The following is a 21354-nucleotide window of genomic DNA, read 5'->3' on the forward strand; positions in this document are numbered from 1 at the left end:
CACAATGAGCTAGTAGCTAACAGCTAGCATTCGTGTTATTGTTTTGGTCAGTTTGTGTCATGTTTAAGATGATGTCATGGCAGTAGAGTCGGCGCAACTATGACGACCAGCCTGTATTTCCACCCACGTTGAAGTGGTACTAAACTGCAGTAGAAATGCAAGCTCAGAACAGTAAAGCTAGTAGAGTTGAGGGGAGTCGAACCGTAACATGCCGTGGAAAATTGCCATTATTCGTGCATGGTTCTCTGTTGAGAAACCAAATGTTATTCAGGAGTTAGCACAAGTGAGTAAGGCTGCTATTACATGTGATGGGTGGACCAGTGTGGCACAGGACCACTAATTAACAGTTACTGTGCACTACACCAGTGATGATGGCCACATTAAGCAGAAGGTGCTAAACACCAAAGAGGTTTATGAGTCACAGACAGGCCTTACGATGGCAGATGAGCCAAACATCTTCAGTAGATTGTAATTCAAAATGTGCATTTGTGTTTCACATCTGCCAGAACACAACATGATTATGGATTTCAGAACACAGTGGAACTTCTTTTTCCTGATGGTGGAGAGATTTTTGGAGCAGTACCCGGCAATACAGGCAGCATCACTTGACCAATGACTCAGGAAGCCAATGGAGAAAGACAAGAAGAACAGTAGTGAAACAATGAGTAACATAATAGTTGATATTTTATTCTTATCTTCATATCTTCTTTCCCCCCCCCCCCCAAACTGGAAAGGCTCACAGATGATGACTTCCAGAAAGCAGAGGATTTTGTTAAATCATGAAGTTGTTGTACACCTCAACCCTCTGTGTATCCAGTGAGAAGTCCCCCACATGTGGCCAAATTCTCCACATACTGACTAAGATGAAGGTGCATTTCACAGTGGCTGAAGAGGACACTGTTTACCAGTGCTTTGAAAGAGAAGGTCTGGGGAGATCTGGAAAAACAATATCAGGTATTTTCCATTTCCATTAAGAGCTTATGCTTAAAAAAAGGCGGCAAATCACGTAATTTTAACTGTTAGACACTAAATAGTTTGTCTTGTTTTGTTTTATTACATGAAGACAATCAGAACTTCCAGAAGGCCACTTTACTGGACCCTCGCTTCAAAGGCAATCTTGGATGTGCTGATGCTGCTGATGCTTGGGGCCGGTTGGAGAAAGCAGCAGTTTACAATGTAACAGAACATGTATTTTATGCTCATCCTTGTTTCCCATGTGTGCCAGGTTACAGTTTCTATGAAGAAGTTTTGATATTTATATGTGCAACATTATTTCTACAGTTTCCAATGGAGGGCCTTCAGGACATTGAGGAAGAAGGATCAGATGACCATGCGGAGGACAAGGCAGAGGAACATGTATATTCGTAATAGGCTTTTTATAATGAATTTCTTAAGCATGTTTGTCCAAACACTTTTTATCAGTCTCCATCTCACAAGTGTGCCAAGAAGTCAGCCCTAGAAGAGCGGTTTGAGGATGAGGACTAGTGTTGGGCGATATGGCCAAAATTGTTATCACGATAATCTTTTTCATATTGTCCGATATCGATATTTATCATGATATACATTTACACATTGCACTTTCTTTTTTTATTTAAATGTTGATGGAAGAGAAAAAAATTATTCTAAACAGTCAAAATATATCGGAAATCGAAATCGGCCAAGAAAATTGCAATTGGTGCATATCTAATATGATGTGGAACCACGCCCATCACACCACCCTTCAAACACTTGCCACTTAGTCATATAGGGACCTTGTGGAGGAGGCCCTAGCGTTCTGTATAGTGGCAACAACCCGTGGGGGAAGCCTCATCGAGCTTAAATTTGTCCTCTCATGGGCCAAGCCCAAAGAGCCACCCTGTCCAGGTGTGGGTGGTATATCTCCCCGTTCGCCTGAGACAACAGGTCTGTGCGTAGATGGAGGGGTCTAGTATTGTCAAAAATACCGGTACCAAGTCGGTACTCAAACAAAAAATTATTTACGATACCAGAATTTCTGAAGGTACCGGGGTACCGAGTACCGGTCTACCCGGCACCCACACAGAGTCGGGAACTTTCGAACGCTCACAACAAGCAAAAGATGACGACAAAGCAAAGCTGCTGCGGAGTCTCAACTGAATCTTGTCGAAATGAAAAGTGGAAAAAGCCAGGTTTGGAAATTATTTGCATTTGAGGCTGATGAAAAGGGAAACATCACCGATCAGCAAAAACCTATTTGTAAACGCTGCTTTTGCAATTTTCTGATGAGAGGAGGAAACACATCAAACTTAATAAAGACACACTGATTTATTCAAGCAAATAAAGCAGGTGAGTCGAAAAGCATGTTATCATTTGCATTAGGGCTGAAACGTTTAGTCGACATTATCGACATCGTTGAAAATACAAAATTGACGAATTTGAGAAAAAAGTTCTTGTCGAATAGTCGTTTGATCTCATTTAACGTAACATGAAATCTCTGTAACGATGACGCACGCGCGAGTGCAGTTGTTCACGCCTGATGGAGGAAGAATTACACAGATCAGTCCAGATGCACTCGAAACTTTCACAGTTTATTTTATGGGATGATTTATAAAAAAAAAAAAAAAGCACATTCAGAAGCATGTACCGTTGTGGAATAAGAGGAGGCTCTTTAAAAAAAACATCCCGGCATTACATCTTAAATACAGTTATATTTAATGTGTTATAGCTTTATTAAAATTCAAATAATACAAAAGCAGACCATGTTAATAACTATAAACTCTGAGAGAGACTCTGCCACGGGGACATCATCCCTCGAGCGGACGCTCAATGCAGCTAGATTAGAACTTATTTAATAATATCTATCTATCTATGCATGCATGTCACGGTGCATTTCTTATCATGAAGAAAATTGTCAATTTGCAGCTTTATTAATAAGAGAGTACTTTGCACATTAGTTTGGAAATTGTTTTTTATTAATTTATTGTATGCTTGTTTATTTAGGTTTTGTTTTTTAGTACTTGGTAAAAACTTAAATTAAAAGTTGCAAAAGTTGAAACAGATCTTATACAAGTGTTCAAAAATACTTTAAGCATACATTGTTTAGTTTTGTTATAATTAAAAGATAACATAATTAAAGTGTTGCTCAATGGCATATTTTTGTTCTTAGTTCTGCTGCTAATGTTTTGTAGACTTTGTTATTAAAAGTGTGTTATTTAGTAACCTGTTTTTGCTTTGGTACCGAAAATGGTATCGAGTACCGTGAAATTTTACTGGTATTGGTACAGACTACTGAAATTTTGGTACCGTGACAACACTAGAGGGGTCACGGTTGGGCATGGAGAAGAGGAATTATCTCTGCCAGCCATGGTGCCGTGGGCCACCTGGGTGCCATCAAAATGAGGGACAGGTCCTGCTCTCTCACCCTGGCCAGGGTAGGTATTAACAGGCACAGGGGAGGAAATGCGTAGAGCAGCACTTTGGGCAGCGGAGGGCCGCGTCCTCGTCCTTTAGCGAGAAGAACATAGGACAATGGGAGATTTCACGCGAGGCGAAGAGATCTACATTCGCCCGTCCGATTCTTCCCCACAACATGCCCACTATCTGGAGTCTGTAGCCGCTTATGATGGTTCGAATCACCCACTCGGGAGCAGACACAGCCTGCCAAACTGTTGTGTGGCTCGCAAGTGACCCCACCTGAGCCGGGGTTAGCGCTTATTGCTGCGTTTATGCCCGATTTGCTCATTTGAAATGCAATGGCGCTATCTAGTGGACAACCTAGGGGCGACATAAGGGGTTGCAGAAAGATGTTCTCTCTGTAATGGATTTAACCTGTTAACCTGCACCCCCACTCAGGGGCTCACAGCTGAAAATGACATACCTGAATTAAAATAAATATAGCTCCTGAGAACAGTGTACCACAGGCACAATTAAGGTCTCTTTGGAAAGAAGACACTTGGCACTCTACTAACAACAAATCAGAGTTGATAATGCTCAAACAAATAAAAAGTTATAAAAGTTGAAGTGCCTCATAAATAATGTGAACTTCAAAAAATGTTTTATTATTTCATGTACAAATATATAAAAATAGACCTGGAGGAATCCAATTACGTAAAGGATTGAAAGCCACAAGTCTCATCAGTTTATATTTCAAATTTGAGGAAGATATAATGAAAAATGGGGTTCCTGCAAGCTTTTTTCCAAGACTATGTCAGTTCCCTTTCTCCCTCCCCCTGCCCGAGGCACATCCCCAGAAATGACATCCCCAAACTAAAATAATTGTAGTTACTGAACAATTTGCTCTACATGCACAATTTAGACATATTTAAAAAGAAGACACTTTGGAGTTTATTACCCAAATGTAAAAGTTGAAAAAACTTACACAGACAAAAATGTATAGAATTTAAAGTGTCTTGAAGATAATTTGTACTGCAAGTAACATTTCATTATTTTATGAAAAAATAAATGAAAACAAACCTGGATGAATCCAGTTAGGTAATTGATTGAAAGCCACAAGTCTCATCAGTTTATATTTCACATTTGAGGAAGATATTATGAAAAATGAGATTTCTGCAATATTTTTCCAAGACTATGTCCAGGTACCAAGAAGCCTCCTTGGATACCTCAAAAAGCAACCTAATGATCAAATGTTATGAAGGGTACTGCAAGCTATTTTAGTCATCATATACACTGTTCCATGCTTTTTCAATTATAAAATAATCCACACAACCATAAGACTTTATATAAGTGATTTATTTGCACAACAGAACAATAAAAATATAAGTAAAATATTATGAAATATTTAAAAAATAAATGTAAAAAAATAACTGAATTTCTTTGCAACAGAAAAGGCAAAGAAAAAAAATTCAAAAATGCTGTTGTCTCTGGCAAAATGCTAAGTCCTGTTTAGTCAGTGCTGGTCATGCCAAACGTCCTCGTCAGTTGAACAGTTCCACTTTTCTTTAGGGGTGCTTGGGGACACAGCGGGTATGGACTTGGTTTTTCTGCTGCTCTTTTTGCCTCTCCTTTTTACTGGTCGATTCAGGTCTAAAACAGCAAGTGCAGATCTTGAAGAATTTGAGAGCTTGCATCTCTTTTCTACTGGTTGGCTGGTGCTTGGATGCCACTCTTCATCTGAAGATTCAACTTGATGGCTGTTGCATGGGAAAGAATGGAAAGATAATTAGCACCGCATGTCAAGTAAATAATTTTGTAGTTTTTATGTGGCTGGCCATTCAATCAACAATCATACTGATGGGCATTCGTTTAGACAGCATGGTGATGGCCAGTGATACAGACAGCATTCATATGGATGGTCAGACATAGAACCAACAATCACACTGATGGCCAGCCATCAGACAGGCCATTTGTTTTATAAGGTAAATGCATTGTGGTCTGAAAAGATGATGCTACTTTATTTCTATTTATTTCCATTTGTGTGTGAGAGCAGCACTTTGGGCAGCGGAGGGGCGCGTCCTCGTCCTTTAGCGAGAAGAACATAGGACAATGTTCAAATGTCCTATATATATATATATATAGGACATTTGTAAAGTTGTTTAGTTATTTCTGTAATTTTTCCTAGCACACACTAATATATATATATATAGTGTGTGTGCTAGGAAAAAATACAGAAAAATTGTCAAGTGTATTTATATTTGTATTTATTGGATAATTGTACAGGTGTTTAGTTGTTTCTGTTTTTTTTTTTTCCTAGCACACATACATTATATAGATACATAGTGTGTGTGTGCTAGGACAAAATGACAGAAACAACTAAACAACTGTACAATTATCCAATAAATAAATAAATACATATAAAGTAGCATTATCTTTTCAGACCACAATGCATTTACCTTATAAATCAAATGGGAAATCTCTCTCTCTCTCTCTCTCTCTCTCTCTCTCTCTCAGCAACTCACCGATGTAAAATTGGACCATCTTTTCCATCCTCAAGTATATCACCGTCGTCGCTGTATTCACTCCTCAATTTCGTCATCGCTGCTTCGAGTGATCTCAAATAAAACATCTTCAGCAGAAAAAAAAACTTCTTTTGACGATCCATTTGATGAGATAATCCGTCCAGTAAGTAAGACGCGAAAACAGATGTTTTCCGTCTTTTTACTATGGCTTGTTTGTTGTCAAATGACGGGGGTGTGGTCACAGCCTACGTCGCAGGTTAGCTCCTCAATAGAGAGTGGCTGATTCAAATAAATAAAATTTATATTTATATAAAGAATTAAATATTCCCGGGTATCGTTGGAATCGTGCACTGCTTGGCTACATTTTCTATCAGTGATATAATTTCAATTTTTTCATTGGCTTTCGTTGTAAAGACAAAATTATAGGATCAGCATATCATGATGTCAAAAAAACTGACCGCAGTGTTTGGATATTTTGACCTATATATTGCCTATCTTTGTATTTGTGTGTGTGTGCCCGTGTGTGTGTGCGCGGTCTTAATTTGTTCATTACACTCTAAGCAACACACACATATAACGTTCGGCTACCGGGAGTCTGTTTTTATGCATAATTTTATTGCATAACCGAAAAGTATGATACTTCACCCTGAAGAAACTCGATGTAAACAAAGGAATAACCATCAATGTTACAACGTTATTGTTTCTTTGGACTAAAAATGCTCTATGGGATGTTATTCAGTGGACTCTCACCTTTCCATTCAATCTGGAACTTTTAGCAGTGGATGCGTGTGTGGCTCGTTATTACGACACTACTGGTATGTACTCCGTTTTTGATTACGTGTGTTTTGATCTGTACTGCTTATATAAATGCAAGAAATACATTCGTTATAAGCTTTTCATCGAAAAACAGAGCTCTATCATCGATGCTTGAGGCTTACACCTTTAAAATGATATATAGTTTGCCAAGATTAATGATGTTCTTTCACATTAAATCTATTCATAAACATTAAACTAGTGGGGGAAAAAAACTCTTCAGTGCGCTGGCGCAATGGCAAAGGTTAACAGGTTAATAGATTTGTGTTTTTGTGAAACACTGGGGCCAAAGCCTTTATAGAATGCATGGGAGAGATGTAATAGGGGCTGTGTGGTGACACTGCTCTCATATTTTTTCCCCACTGTAAACACTTCCAGCACGGGGAGGTTCCCCGACATGAGCTGGACAGGGAACACACATTGTCCTGAGGGGCGCCTGCTACGGTGACGCTTTCCTAGGAAGGCATAATTTGAGTGCACGTTCTCCGGCCACTGAGAAAGCCATAGGCTTGGACGGCCTGACGGGCATTACGGAGAACAAGGTCATTGACTGTGACAATCTCCTTCCACAGAGAGGGTGTGGGGGTCCCTTTCTCTAGTTGCTGCCCCATGTTGACCAGGAGTTCAGCCTGGTATGCAGAGAGAACGGAGGAGAGGTTGAGGGTCTCTGGCTGCGATGAGGGCACCGCACGCGGCCGGGCAGGCACGCGATAGGCGGACCCCGGAAACCATAGGTTTGGAAAATGCCATATTAGGGCGAAACGCCGTAAAATCCTTTGCGTGGAGCAGGGGAAGTGGTGAGAGAGAAAGGCGGGCAGCCTGGTGGTAGTTTAAGCGAGCGTGGGTGGCTTGCAATAAACAAGAAACAGCTAACCTGGCTGAAACAAGACAGTCACGTCTGGCGGAGGCTGATCTGAGCGATGTGTCCTCCTGTAGACAAATTAGTGAAAGTCAAAATCCAACCGAGCTGAGAGAAAAACAGAGGTCGCGAGAAGCGAATGTCAACTGAGGAGCAGCTGCGCATACAGGTCGTTATATGCTCTTAGGTAAGGGGGTGGGTCCTTACCGAGCATAGGTCACGCGCTTTCTGTCTGTCTAGCCAGACTTGGTGCAATTGGATGCTTCTTCAGAGGTCAGGTACGGATGCCCTTCCCATAGGTGGATTTTGAACACGAGATGAAAGAGAACTTTCTTTTTGGATGTCAAAAAGGACATGCCCCAGATGTCTTTGAGACGTTTATGATGTTTGTAAATATGCTCTTTTTTTTTTTTTAGATGTTTATCAGATGTTAATTAGAACGCAATGCTTTCCAGATGTACGTGCGCTATCTGCCTATATGTGCTGCAAGTCAAATTAAAATAATCATTATTGGGTTTTGGTTTTTGGGCAGTGTCCAGAATTTTCAGTTTCTGCCAGGAATATTCATTTTGGCACATCATTGTCATTAGTGTATTTCAAGTGTGTGATTTGAAGCGGTTGACCTTGTCGATGATCTTCTGGAAGTGCACCTCTACAGTGCAGCTCTGAATGTCCTGATGTCCATCTGAACTGTGGATCAGAACCGACAGCTTCTTCGAGCGGATCTTCTGAGCTCTGTACCCAAACACAAACAGCATGGAGTCAATCACGTTAGACTTCCCACTGCCATTTGGACCGATGATACAGGAGAAGCGCTGATGGAGGAATAGAGAGTGAAGTCAAAATATTTTAAGGCAAAAAATAAAATCAATCAACTAGGAACATGTAAATGCAAATATTACTTGCAAGCATAAGCACGTTACAAGGGTGCACTTTATTTATATAGAGGTTCTAGTAAGGGGAATACTTAAAATCACAGATGTAAAGTTTCACAAAAAGGGCAAAACAGAAGACCAACAAAGAAAATAATACATATTTAAAACAAAGGTTGTGAAGTATTGTAAATAGAAATTTGGCACAGATGTAACATCCATTTAGAGGTAATAACAGTACTACATTTACGGTGGGATGTATTTGCAGTCAACTTATAAGACACATTTATTACTGTGTTGAGAAAATTTTATTGAGTAGCAGATAAATAGAGGTCTCAAATGGACACTTAAACATTGCGTGTCATTGCATTAGATAACGTCAAAACAAGTGTTGTTTATTTGAAAGACAGACAGCACATCATTCAAGCAAAACAATTGACAAAAAGCAGTTTTTAAGGTTTGAAATGCTAAAGCAATAGGTGTTGAAAATAAAGACATTGTGTTCATCAGTGTGTTTGTCTTTGAGCCTGCTGAACTCCACCTGTGATTCCTCTGTTAGGACACCTCTGTGAACTTGAGAACTGACTTCATACATACACTAAAAATCACTTAATTTTTTTGCTCATTGAGTACCATGTTTGAGACTATGTCAATGCAATGACATGAGTACAGAGCCACTGCTGGTGTACCTTATGGAACGGCCCCAGGATCTGCTCTCCTGCATATGATTTGAAGTTTCTGTTAACAATGTGAGTGATCATGAGTCGAGGGGCTCCAGGCTCTGAACTCATGGCAGGAGGTGGTGGAGGAGGGATGCTGCTCAGAATCTCCTCCAGACTGCGGTTATCAACCTCCTCAGCAGCCTCGCCTGGAGGAGACGCATCTACAGCAACATAAAACAAATACAGCAAACTCTTTACTGCACTACAGCAATTTATTACATGTCATTTCCAGTGAGAACAAGAGCATGTGAACCAGACACCCAAGAAAAAGACGATAACTTTAGTATGTGTCTGCAACTCAATCAAAAGCCTATTTATGATTACTATGAAGTTATGTCATGAGCTTGTGTTGTACCATGGTTATTATTGTAAACTAAAATGTAAAAAAAAAAACATTTTATAAACTGAAAAAAAATCCATCAACAAGATTGCAAAAACAATATGAATTTAACAAAATAAATGTTCATAGCTCTGAATAAACTAATAAAACAAAAAATTCTTACAAAATATTTAGTTTTCGTTATGATGGGTTTTTAACACTTTAAACATGCTATCAGCTTAACATGAAGATGCCACTAGGCAGTGATGGCACTAGCAGATGGCCTATTGCCCTCATTACATTAGTAAAGAGAGCGGGAGAGGATCACTACAGTACATCATGCAGAGAAGCAAAGCAGGTAGAAAACTAGGATGACCAGTAGGGAATGCCTTATTCAACATGGATAATGACATCAAAACAAATTATGAATTCATCCGAATAGACAATTTTTTTATTTTGATTATCCAAAAAGCACAAGGATAATATTAAAATGACTGAAGCATATTTAAACTTTTTGAATTTGAAAGATGCTATACTTGAGCTGCTAAGTTCATTACTAGACTGCTGTTTTGCATATCATTAGAGTTTTCTAGAACGTTACATTATTTGGATAATTGGTAAAAATAATTAAAGTTAAATTTGAATGTTAAAGATCTGAATAAAGAATAATATATTTAATAATGTTTTAATACATTTTCTGTCCAATTTTGGTGCGTTACTTTCAATAAAAGTGTGATCATTTTATTGGTTTGTAGTTTTTCAATTCAGATTAGTGTTGTCACGGTACCAAAATTTCAGTAGTCTGTACCAATACCAGTAAAATTTCACAGTACTCGATACCATTTTCGGTACCAAAGCAAAAACAGGTTACTAAATAACACACTTTTAATAACAAAGTCTACAAAACATTAGCAGCAGAACTAAGAACAAAAATATGCCATTGAGCAACACTTTAATTATGTTATCTTTTAATTATAACAAAACTAAACAATGTATGCTTAAAGTATTTTTGAACACTTGTATAAGATCTGTTTCAACTTTTGCAACTTTTAATTTAAGTTTTTACCAAGTACTAAAAAACAAAACCTAAATAAACAAGCATACAATAAATTAATAAAAAACAATTTCCAAACTAATGTGCAAAGTACTCTCTTATTAATAAAGCTGCAAATTGACAATTTTCTTCATGATAAGAAATGCACCGTGACATGCATGCATACATAGATAGATAGATAGTAGGGCTGGGACAACGATGACGTCGACGCAAAAAATACGTCGACACAAAATATGCGCGTCGATTCGTCGGACCCAAAACAAAGATGGCGGCGCCGGCGAGTAGTAGAAACATGAGTGGCTCCTCAAACTACCAGAAGTGCAAGGCGGCATGCACTCGTTCCTCTAAAGTATGGGAATTCTTTAATTTAAAAGGAAACAATTCCGTGATATGTCGTCTTTGCAAAATGGAGATGGCCTTCCATTCTAGCACCACGGCAATGCACCAGCACCTTAAGAGGCGCCACCCGGTTGCAGCTGCAGATGACAGAGCACCGTAAGTTTTTTTTGAACTCCCCACTTTGCACTCGATGTTGGAGTAGGCTATAATACGTTGTCGACACCTAAAGTTTTCGCTTAAGGCTATTAATAATGCACTTATAGCTAAGAATGACGTGAAAAATACATAGAGGACACTGACAACGCGCTGACAGACAGGACCAAGCAGGTAACATTTAATAAAGTCTCAACTTTCAAATTTGGTCATTCAAAGAAAATTAAACCCTACTATTTTGTGGCTCTTTAATATGTCGTGACAGATTGCCTCAGTTAAAGCTGCTCGTGAACCGATCATCTTTTCCTTGGTTAATTTATAGCATCAAATAGGCTAAACATGAATGTAGCTTACATCAGAAGGACTGTTGTTTTAACCGCGGAAAGATGTCAGTACGGTAGCCTACAATCCATTATTCAAATTCAAATCCACCGACGTTAATCTTCTCTCTCCTGACTTCTTTGTCGGACAAAAATGGCGTATTATGATTGATTGATCAGATCGCCAGTCAATCAAACTCCCGGCAAATGTTTTTTTTTAAACATTTTATACACCCCCACCCCCGATGAAACCGGTATTACCGGTGTTGTCACAAGTCGATTAATCGAAATCGAATCGGACTGAAAAAATGAATCGTTAGATTAATCGGTGCATCGAAAAAATAATTGCTAGATGAATCGTTTAAAAAATAATCATTTATCCCAGCCCTAATAGATAGATAGATATTATTAAATAAGTTCTAATCTAGCTGCATTGAGCGTCCGCGCTCGAGGGATGATGTCCCCGAGGCAGAGTCTCTCTCAGAGTTTATAGTTATTAACATGGTCTGCTTTTGTATTATTTGAATTTTAATAAAGCTATAACACATTAAATATAACTGCATTTAAGATGTAATGCCGGGATGTTTTCTTTAAAGAGCTCCACCTCTGCTTATTCCACAACGAGACTGCTTCTAAATTTATTATTTTATTTTTTTTAATCATTCCCTAATGCTTTGGGATCTACATAAGAAGCTGTGAAAGTTTAGAGTGCATCTGGACTGATCGGTGTAATTCTTCCTCCATCAGGCGTGATCTGCAGTGTTGCTCATTAGTTTAATGTGATTTCATGTTACGTTCAATGAGATCAAACGACTATTCGACAATGAACATTTCTCTTGTCATTTTTTTTATTTTCGCCTTTGTCGATAATGTCGAGTAATCGTTTCAGCCCTAATGCAAATGATAATATTCTTTTAAACTCACCTGCTTTGGTTGCTTGAAAAAATCTGGGTGTCTGCCTTTCACATGCTTTATTAAGTTTGATGTGTTTAAATGACGACAAAGCAAAGCTGCTGCGGAGTCTCAACTGAATCTTGTCGAAATGAAACGGAAAAAGCCAGGTTTGGAAATTATTTGCATTTGAGGCTGATGAAAAGGGAAACATCACCGATCAGCAAAAACCTATTTGTAAACGCTGCTTTTGCAATTTTCTGATGAGAGGAGGAAACACATCAAACTTAATAAAGACACACTGATTTATTCAAGCAAATAAAGCAGGTGCGTCGAAAAGCATATTATCATTTGCATTAGGGCTGAAACGTTTAGTCGACATTATCGACATCGTTGAAAATACAAAATTGACGAGAAAAATTCTCTTGTCGAATAGTAGTTTGATCTCATAACGCAACATGAAATCACAATAAACTGTAACGATGACGTGTGAGAGCAGCAGTTCACGCCTGTTGGAGGAAGAATTACACAGATCAGTCCAGATGCACTCGAAACTTTCAAAGGTTAATTTTATGTAGATCCCAAAGTATTAGGGAATGATTAAAAAAAAAGAATTCAGAAGCATGTACCGTTGTGGAATAAGTGTAGACGGAGTTCTTTAAAGGAAACATCCTGGCGTTACATCTTAAAAATGCAGTCAAATGTCTTTATTAAAGTTCAAATAATACAGCAGCAGGTCATGTTAATAACTATAAACTCAGAAACTGGCATTTCTCTGTGTGGTCGGTGCCTCTTCAATGAGTTGCGCGAATGTCCCGATCTCAAGGGGAGAGATTGAAACTTCACTCGGCTGAGTATGGCAAGCCGTTTTAACTTTTATTCATTTTCTTGATATCAACAATTCAATTTTCACTAGTTAAAATGATAGTTATTGATATTAGAGGTCGACCGATATTGGTTTTTTCAGGCCGATGCCGATCTTTTGAAATCCGGGTCGGCCGATTAGTGCTGCCGATTTATTTTGGCCGATATGTGCTTGTTTTTAACCTCTTATTTGAACCTTTTATTTGAAAGATAAAATGTAACACAAATAATTACTTAAGATAGACAACATTTCTCAACAAATACACTTATTGAACACTTGACCAATATGCACTTGTACACTTAAAATTAAAAATGTATAATGTAAAAACATATTGTATAAATAATGTATAACAAATATATTAAATAAACAAAGCAGGTGTTACGAACTGCTCCGAGACACGAAGGTTGAGATCCAAATGCAGCTTTAATTAAAGGGCACCTATTACGGAATTTTGAAAATTACCTTTCATGTAGCGTGTAACATAGATTTAAGTGAACAAAAACATCCTGCAAAGTTTTATATATGAAAGTTCACCGTAAAAAAAGTTATTGTCTCTCAAAAGTAGGAGTCGACTCTGAGTCAATGTAATGAATCGATTTTCCAACGAGGCATTTTCCTTTTCGTTGTGATGTCAAGACGAAAAATTATCAAATTGGCCGCGCCCACTCATTGCGCGCGCAGACACCAGGGAAAACTTGAAAACATCATGTCGACAGCAAGACGCTGTGTTCTGAAGTACATATTAAAAGCGACCTTTATTTCACTGCCCAGGGATGAGCATGTGAAGAATCAGTGGCTAGAGTTTATATTGACAACTATACCACACAAGTATAGCCCGAACCTTGTGCTGTGTTCGCCTCATTTTAATGACGATTGCTTTACGAACATGAATGCTTTCAAGTGTGGATTCAGTGAGCGGTTGATACTGAAGGAAGGTTCAGTACCAAGTTTATTTGGATCAGCTTCCTCCTCCGAATCACAACCTGTAATTATTATTAATAATTGTTGCTTTTATGTGTTTTTTAGCATGCTTAATAAGCGTTTGTGTGTGTTGTGTAAGTTACGCTCAGCGCAGCTTCTAGGTCTCCAATGTCAATGTTTTTGAAATATGTGAAATGTTTGTCGATGTTATTGGAGTTGTCATAAATAATAGAGCAATAACTTGTAGTAATGCAGCGCTTTACCAATATGTTTATGCGTTGGGCTAACGCAAACAATAACTGATTGGGTGTTTACCACCGAACTTTGGGCTATGATCGCTAACATAAATCAACTCAAATTCCTTCTCTGATTTTGATTTTTTTACTACAAAGCGGTGATGGGCGTTCACTTTCCAATCACAACTGACTGGGTCATCTGACCAATCACCGCAGATTAGCGTCACGCAAAGGAGGGGTTTGGAAAAATGATTCGTTGAATGAATCATTTGGGAGTCGGTGAGCAAATCAGGTAAACATAAATGCATATTATAAGACAACAAACGTGTTTATCATTGCATGCATGTAAAACTGTTATTGAGTGACAACCCTCTCAAATATAAGACACACAAACAGAACAAATAAAAGTCTCAGATTCACTGTCTGTAATTGCAAAATTCTTGCTTACTTATTGTGACATGATAGCAACCCTTCTGCTGTGATAATGCCACTTCAACTACGCTATCAATATCCAAAGTAGCCGAACGTCATGTCGCGTTTTTTCTCGAAGTTGGCAGTAACATATCAAAAGTTTTTAATTAAATATAAAGAAGTTATACAAATTTAATCCTTACTGTTTTCTCCAAGGAACTTGGCTCCTTCCTCACTCTGCTGGAAAATGACTCTAGGGGCAGTGTGTGCGTCGAACACGTGTTCCACAACAACACTAGGCTGCCCACAGATGCACCTGCCTAATAATCGGCTTGATGTACTTGGATATTGGCCAATGCCGATTATGTAAAAAAAAATGCTAAAAATCGGCCGATTAATCGTAAATTAAAATTAGATATCGAATTCTTGATATCAACAATTGATTTTGAATGGCAGCCTATGGTGACATTTCACGAATGAAAATACAATTACAGATATCAAGAATTATAGTTTTTACTAGTTGAAATACAATTCTTGATATCTAGAATGAGCATTTTAACTAGTAAAAATGTAATTGTTGATATCAAGAATTAGCATTGTTACTAGTAGATATCGAATTCCTGATATCAATAACTATTATTTTAACTAGTGAAAACTGAATTGCTGATATCAAGGATTCATATCCTGGAAATGAATAAAAGTTAAAACGGCTTGCCATAGCTGAGAGAGACTCGGGGAACTCATCCCTCTCGCGCGCTAAATGCAGCTAAATTAGAACGCGATTGCTCGCGACTTATTTAATCATAATGTGTCACGGTGCATTTCTTATCATGAAGAAAATTGTCAATTTGCAGCTTTATTAATAAGAGAGTACTTTGCACATTAGTTTGGAAATTGTTTTTTATTAATTTATTGTATGCTTGTTTATTTAGGTTTTGTTTTTTAGTACTTGGTAAAAACTTAAAAGTTGCAAAAGTTGAAACAGATCTTATACAAGTGTTCAAAAATACTTTAAGCATACATTGTTTAGTTTTGTTATAATTAAAAGATAACATAATTAAAGTGTTGCTCAATGGCATATTTTTGTTCTTAATTCTGCTGCTAATGTTTTGTAGACTTTGTTATTAAAAGTGTGTTATTTAGTATCCTGTTTTTGCTTTGGTACCGAAAATGGTATCGAGTACCGTGAAATTTTACTGGTATTGGTACAGACTACTGAAATTTTGGTACTGTGACAACACTACATGAAACGCATGTCTAAAGAAAGCTTAAAATGTCTATTTTTAAATAAAACAATTCTAATTTAAAAAAAAAAATATTCTCCTGCAATGTAATCTGTATGAAACAAAGTGAAGTGCAGTTTTTACTGGTTCATCTAATTATAGCTAATGTGATCCCACCCACCAGCAGAGCACGCCATTCATACGTTAATGTGCTGAGACGATCAACGCAAATGGTGAACGCCCCCGAAAGTGAGGATTGATGTAAACAATTAATTCACTTTACAGCGCATTTGTAACGATACACAGGCGAGGAAACTCCTGGATAGTAAGGAAGAGTTAACATTTTCCTCAGAAGAAGAGCGGGACTCCGATGAACGTTTGTATTTTGAAGAGAGACTTGATCCAGCCGATGATACAATTTCAGCCGAGTAAGTCCTTTAGTTTTGTTTAGATGACATGCTATTTTATATAAACATGTACATATTTTAGTAGTGGGACTGTTTCCAGACTTGCCAGCCCGGATTCAGTCTATTGAAATATCTTATTTTAGTTACGTGTAAATGCTGTTTCAGCTAAAGCAGGTATTTAAATTGTATGCTGTATGATATAAATATGATATGTAATAAAATATAATCTAAACATTCATATTATGTTATATCATATCTAGTGTTTAAAATGCCTCATTATCATCAACAAAGCTTGTGCTTGCAAATATGCACTTTAAATATGCCCATATTAGAAAATCAGCATATTATAATGATTTCTGAATGATCATGTGACACTGAAGACTGCAGTAATGATACTGAAAATTCAGTTTTGATCACAAATTGCATTTTTCAATATATTCAAAGAGAAAACTGTTCTTTTAAATTGTAAAATGAGTTCACACAATGTTTTAAATCAAATGCAGTCTTGGTGAGCAGAAGAGACTTCTAAAACTTTTTAACGGTAGTGTAGGTCTAAAATTAAGTAAAGTCTTTATGTAAAGAAAATGTATAGTCAGATTACTTCTTTTAACTTAAAACTTGATTTTGATCATTAAATCTCCTCACATACATTCTCTTTCTGTCACATTCCTCATTGATAGGCCCAGGGGAGGGGTCTTTTGTCTCCTCAGGTGTGAATTACCTCAGTATTCATGATAGTTCACGCCTCCTCGCATATGGCATTTCTAAAACTATGAAGATGATTCACTACAAAACTCACCCCAATCATTCTAGAATTAATTAATTCTTCTCAAATTGAGCTATTCTAATCATCTGGTGAAGTCATCCTGTATTTTTTCATATTGCAATATAGGGTTGGGCGATAAAACGGTATATCACGATAAAGAAAAACCAGGATAAGCTTTTGAGGAATTTTCGATATTTACTGCGTGTCGCTAAAATACAAGCGGTTCGGCTTTCTCAGGCTGTGTTTCCACTGGGGCGGACGAAATTCACTCAAAGGCGCTCGCAGCGCTAAGAGAGCTTCCTCCGCACCGCTGCCAATCCTACGATCCACCTTGCGAGCATGATGCTCAGCTTTCATAGGAATTAATGTAAACCGCTCTCAGCTTCTCTCACAACGTGGTAACGTAGTGTCAGTCTGGATGAACTTGTTAATGCTAGCTGCCTTGCTAACAATTAGGTTATGTCGGACACTGGATTGATTCCATCCGCACCGCAAGACTTCATGACAATGGTTGCGTCCTCTCATCGTCTCTAGTGAAGAGCGCGACAGAACAACAGTGATGTGGATAACAGCTCTGATCTTTCTGCGCTGTAATCTTCAATATTGTTCTCTAGCACCAAACATGCATCATTTCTGCCCTGTCCCGCTCCGCACGCGTCGCATCTTTTCCCTGCATGTGTGAAGACAGTAAACGCTGCATGAGTTAACGTGGTTTCAAAGCACCTTTTAGACCAAAACGTTTTTCCCTTCTAAATGTATCTTTATTAATCACCATGTTACGAGCCTTTAATAATAAACAAATCCATTTCGGTTCTAATTTAGTGAAAATTAATTAGATGTCTGGAATGGATAAGGAAAGACTAAAATTAGTAGTTGGTCGACTAGCATCTCACTTTAATGAAAATAAACAATTGTTTTCTAAATGTTCTCTAGGGACACCCCTGAACCCACATTCAGCATCATTCCACAGTCACAAGGGCTTCTATGCCCCATTCTTGGGTATCTGACTATAAAGAAACATAAAAAATATGTCATTTTAATGTAAAAATATTCCAACAAATACTGGACTGCTGTCACTATGCTTCAGAACAAACAGATGATCTTTTAACATTCATTTTCAATTGATAAATGGTAAAAGACTGTAATAAATTGATAAAAGATCCCGCAGACCCCACTGCTTTGGCCATCTCTGGACCCCCTGTGCAGTTTTGTAGAGACTATATTGACTGTTTAGAATTATTTTTTTCTTCTTTTCTTCCGTCAACATTGAAATAAAAAAAGAAAGTGCAATGTGTAAATATCGTGATAAATATCGATATTGAACAATATGAAAAAGATTATCATAACAGTTTTGGCCATATCGCCCAGCCCTATTGCAATATATATATATCGAAGAAAAACAAAATATTGAAATGTCAGTTTTTTTCCCCCATATTTGTGCAGCCCTAGTTATGTTGATGACTATGGCAGGCAATTTCTTTGTAATATTAATTTGATAATAAAAATGAATACATTAATGGGAAAATGAGCCAAATATTGTCTTGACATAAAAGGCATCAGCTATTTGCGATCACTCTGACCACCGTCTATCCCAGAGATCATCGTCTATCGGCACAACCCTAGTTCGAGCTGCATTTTCGCCAAGTGTTATATTAGTTGATCTTGTAAATGTGTTTCTATGCCTTGCAGCATAAACATTTGGATCTCTGCAATGTATAGAACATGTTACAAATTCTGCTATTTTTTTAACTTAACTATAAAGTTATAGTTAATATAGCTAAGTACTTGGAGAAATTGAGAGAATAATTTGTCATAGTCTTGGAGTATTCAGTAAGAAAGGGTTAAACATTTAAAAAAATGAATCAATGTTGTTTTGCATTGTATTTCATTGTTTTTCAGCCAAGCTATTTTAATGTAATGTAAATGTAACATTAATCCTGGCACATTTACATACTAAAACAGTTAAAAACACAATGTAGCACAATTTTGGGAGGGGCTAGTTAATGTTGACAGTACAAATTTTGAGCCCTGAAACAATGCATTTATATAAAATGACTATACAATATATATAAAGCAGCATTACAAATCAGTAATGTTTTGCACTAGAAGCCCATCATTTCCCAGTAAAAATGGGTTTATTAATTGATAGCGGTCATGGAGTTACATTAGAGCTGTATTTTCAGATGATTTTGAAAACGTTAGCTGTCAATTTTATCTTTTTTTGGCTAACTTAATTGTTACATTTAAAAAATTAATTATACTGTATATATTTTTAAACAACTAAAAGTAAAATAAAAAATGTTGTCAGGACAAGTAAAATCTGAAGTACTGAAAAACTGCAGAACAGAAATATATCCATCAGCTATCAGTGCGCGAACCAAGTCTGAACTAAAGATCAGTGTCCCGAAGAGGAAAACGTATATAATATATCAGTTTATTTCACTAAGCAATGCTCAGACTCAATAACAATCACACATCTAAAGCACTGGTGTTGTAGTGATCTTACCGGGCTGTGGAGGTGCTGCTGTCGGACTCGGTCTGCGGGCGGTGTTCACCTCCTCGTCGGACTCTACTCTCTTCGCAGCCGTCGAGCTCTTGGTTGTTTTCGCAGGCATGATTCCAATGACCTGAACAGCACATTTGACATGGTCAAGTATATGTCCATCTGCACTAACCATCAGTCATCGTTTTTATGAGTGAAAGCTGCCTTTTTTGTTCACACAGCTCATCTGAAGACTTTTCACCCTCTGTTGCACTTGTGCATAAGGTTGAGTGACAATAAAGGGAAGAAAATCACAAAGTATCCAAAGAAACCCTAGGACATAAACAGAAAACTAGTGTAACTGTGAATGTGGTAAAATGACTGAATGAAGCAAGCGGCTTCTTCCCTTCCCCCATACACTCAACTAGTGTGTCGTTTTGTGTGCTGATGGCTGAAGTTTCACGCAACTGACATATAACATTCACGCAAACAAACTTCCATCACTTTTGTCATATGGTGCGATTACAATATTAAGTCTCCTGATATTATTGCCGAAGATAGATTGTGCTTTCTTATTTAAAACTTATCTAAATGTGTGTTTGATGGTCACAGGTGAGTTATATCATTAACTTCTGAAAGCTCCACAAAGAGAAAGTAGAGAAATCGTAATATCATCGAACATAACAGTTATACAATGTGAAAATAACCAGAATTTATAACATACAACCGCAAAAACGATCTTAATATAATGACTTTAATATCATATATAATGTTGTCAAGTTAATACACGAAAGTAAAAGTTCACACTTCAGTTAAATAAGATGATTTCATATCTGTGGAAATAAACGGATGATTGTTAATCGTGTTATTAATGTGTCGATGTTTATAAAATGTAAATAATCTCTTACTTTAGATTCAGCGGATGTCACTCACGCTCCTCGCTTATACTCTGATAATTCTCGTCGTCTGAATTAAATCCGCATATATCGCGTGTTTCCAGAGTAAAGAGTAAGTCCGCGCTGCTTTGCTTGAAACACACACTTGTAAATGGCGCGTAAACTGAGTGACGCGCCGAGTCCGTTATGGCGCCTGCGCAATGCAGCATGTGCTGATCATGTGACCAGTTTTAAACTTCTTCTTTCTGTTTTATGGCGGAATACACCCAGCGTCAACAGGTGTTTACCGCCACCTATATCAGAGTATTCAACGCTTTATTCTTCTACTTCATATTCTGACTGTATTGTAGAAATTTAATAATAGCCCTATTTACTTCATTTTCTTTCTCCCCTTAACACTCCATTCTCTTCCTGCTTTAGTTATCAAATCTTTAAGTTTTGATCTGGGATTACTATACATTATACACTTCATCATCACAATCAACATTTACTTTACATTTACATATTACGCATACACACAGTCTTGTGCATTCCAACCTAGGTCTAGAATAGATCACTTCTTCTCTTCTGCATCTATTATTGAATGTTTTGATTTTAACTGATAGTTGGATTTAGTAATATTCCCTGACTATATTATCCAAATCCCATCTGATTTGCCATGTTTAACTTATAGCATTCTTCATTAAGGATTTTCCTTAATTTGTACTGTACGTATTATTATACTTAAGGGCTGATTTTGCCAGATGGTCTGCTACTTTGTTTCCCTCCAACATGAGCTGGAACCCAACAGAACTGCACAATTATTCCAAGTCTTCCGGAAAATTTAGTATACTAGTATAAATGTCTATTAAAATGTCTTCTCTACTGAATTTGTTTTAATGCTATAAATTGAGGCAGCAGAATCTGAGCATATTACTATTTTATTGGGCTTG

General features: G+C 37.4%; 1 protein-coding gene across 1 annotated transcript in view; it reads right to left on the reverse strand.

Annotated features, from left to right (window-relative positions):
- The window catches only part of smc4 (structural maintenance of chromosomes 4), a 54873-nt gene extending 34304 nt beyond the window's left edge, over positions 1-20569 (reverse strand). The window contains exons 1-4 of the mRNA XM_052110314.1: positions 20435-20569; positions 19551-19671; positions 9107-9300; positions 8169-8360 (exon numbers count right to left, since the gene is read on the reverse strand). Of these exons, the coding sequence (XP_051966274.1) occupies positions 8169-8360; positions 9107-9300; positions 19551-19659 (495 nt within the window). The 5' untranslated portion in view covers positions 19660-19671; positions 20435-20569. The remainder of the gene's footprint in view (positions 1-8168; positions 8361-9106; positions 9301-19550; positions 19672-20434) is intronic.
- Between the last annotated feature and the right edge of the window lie 785 nt (positions 20570-21354).

Source organism: Xyrauchen texanus, chromosome 38 (assembly GCF_025860055.1).
Source record: "Xyrauchen texanus isolate HMW12.3.18 chromosome 38, RBS_HiC_50CHRs, whole genome shotgun sequence".
Classification (NCBI taxonomy): domain Eukaryota; kingdom Metazoa; phylum Chordata; class Actinopteri; order Cypriniformes; family Catostomidae; genus Xyrauchen; species Xyrauchen texanus.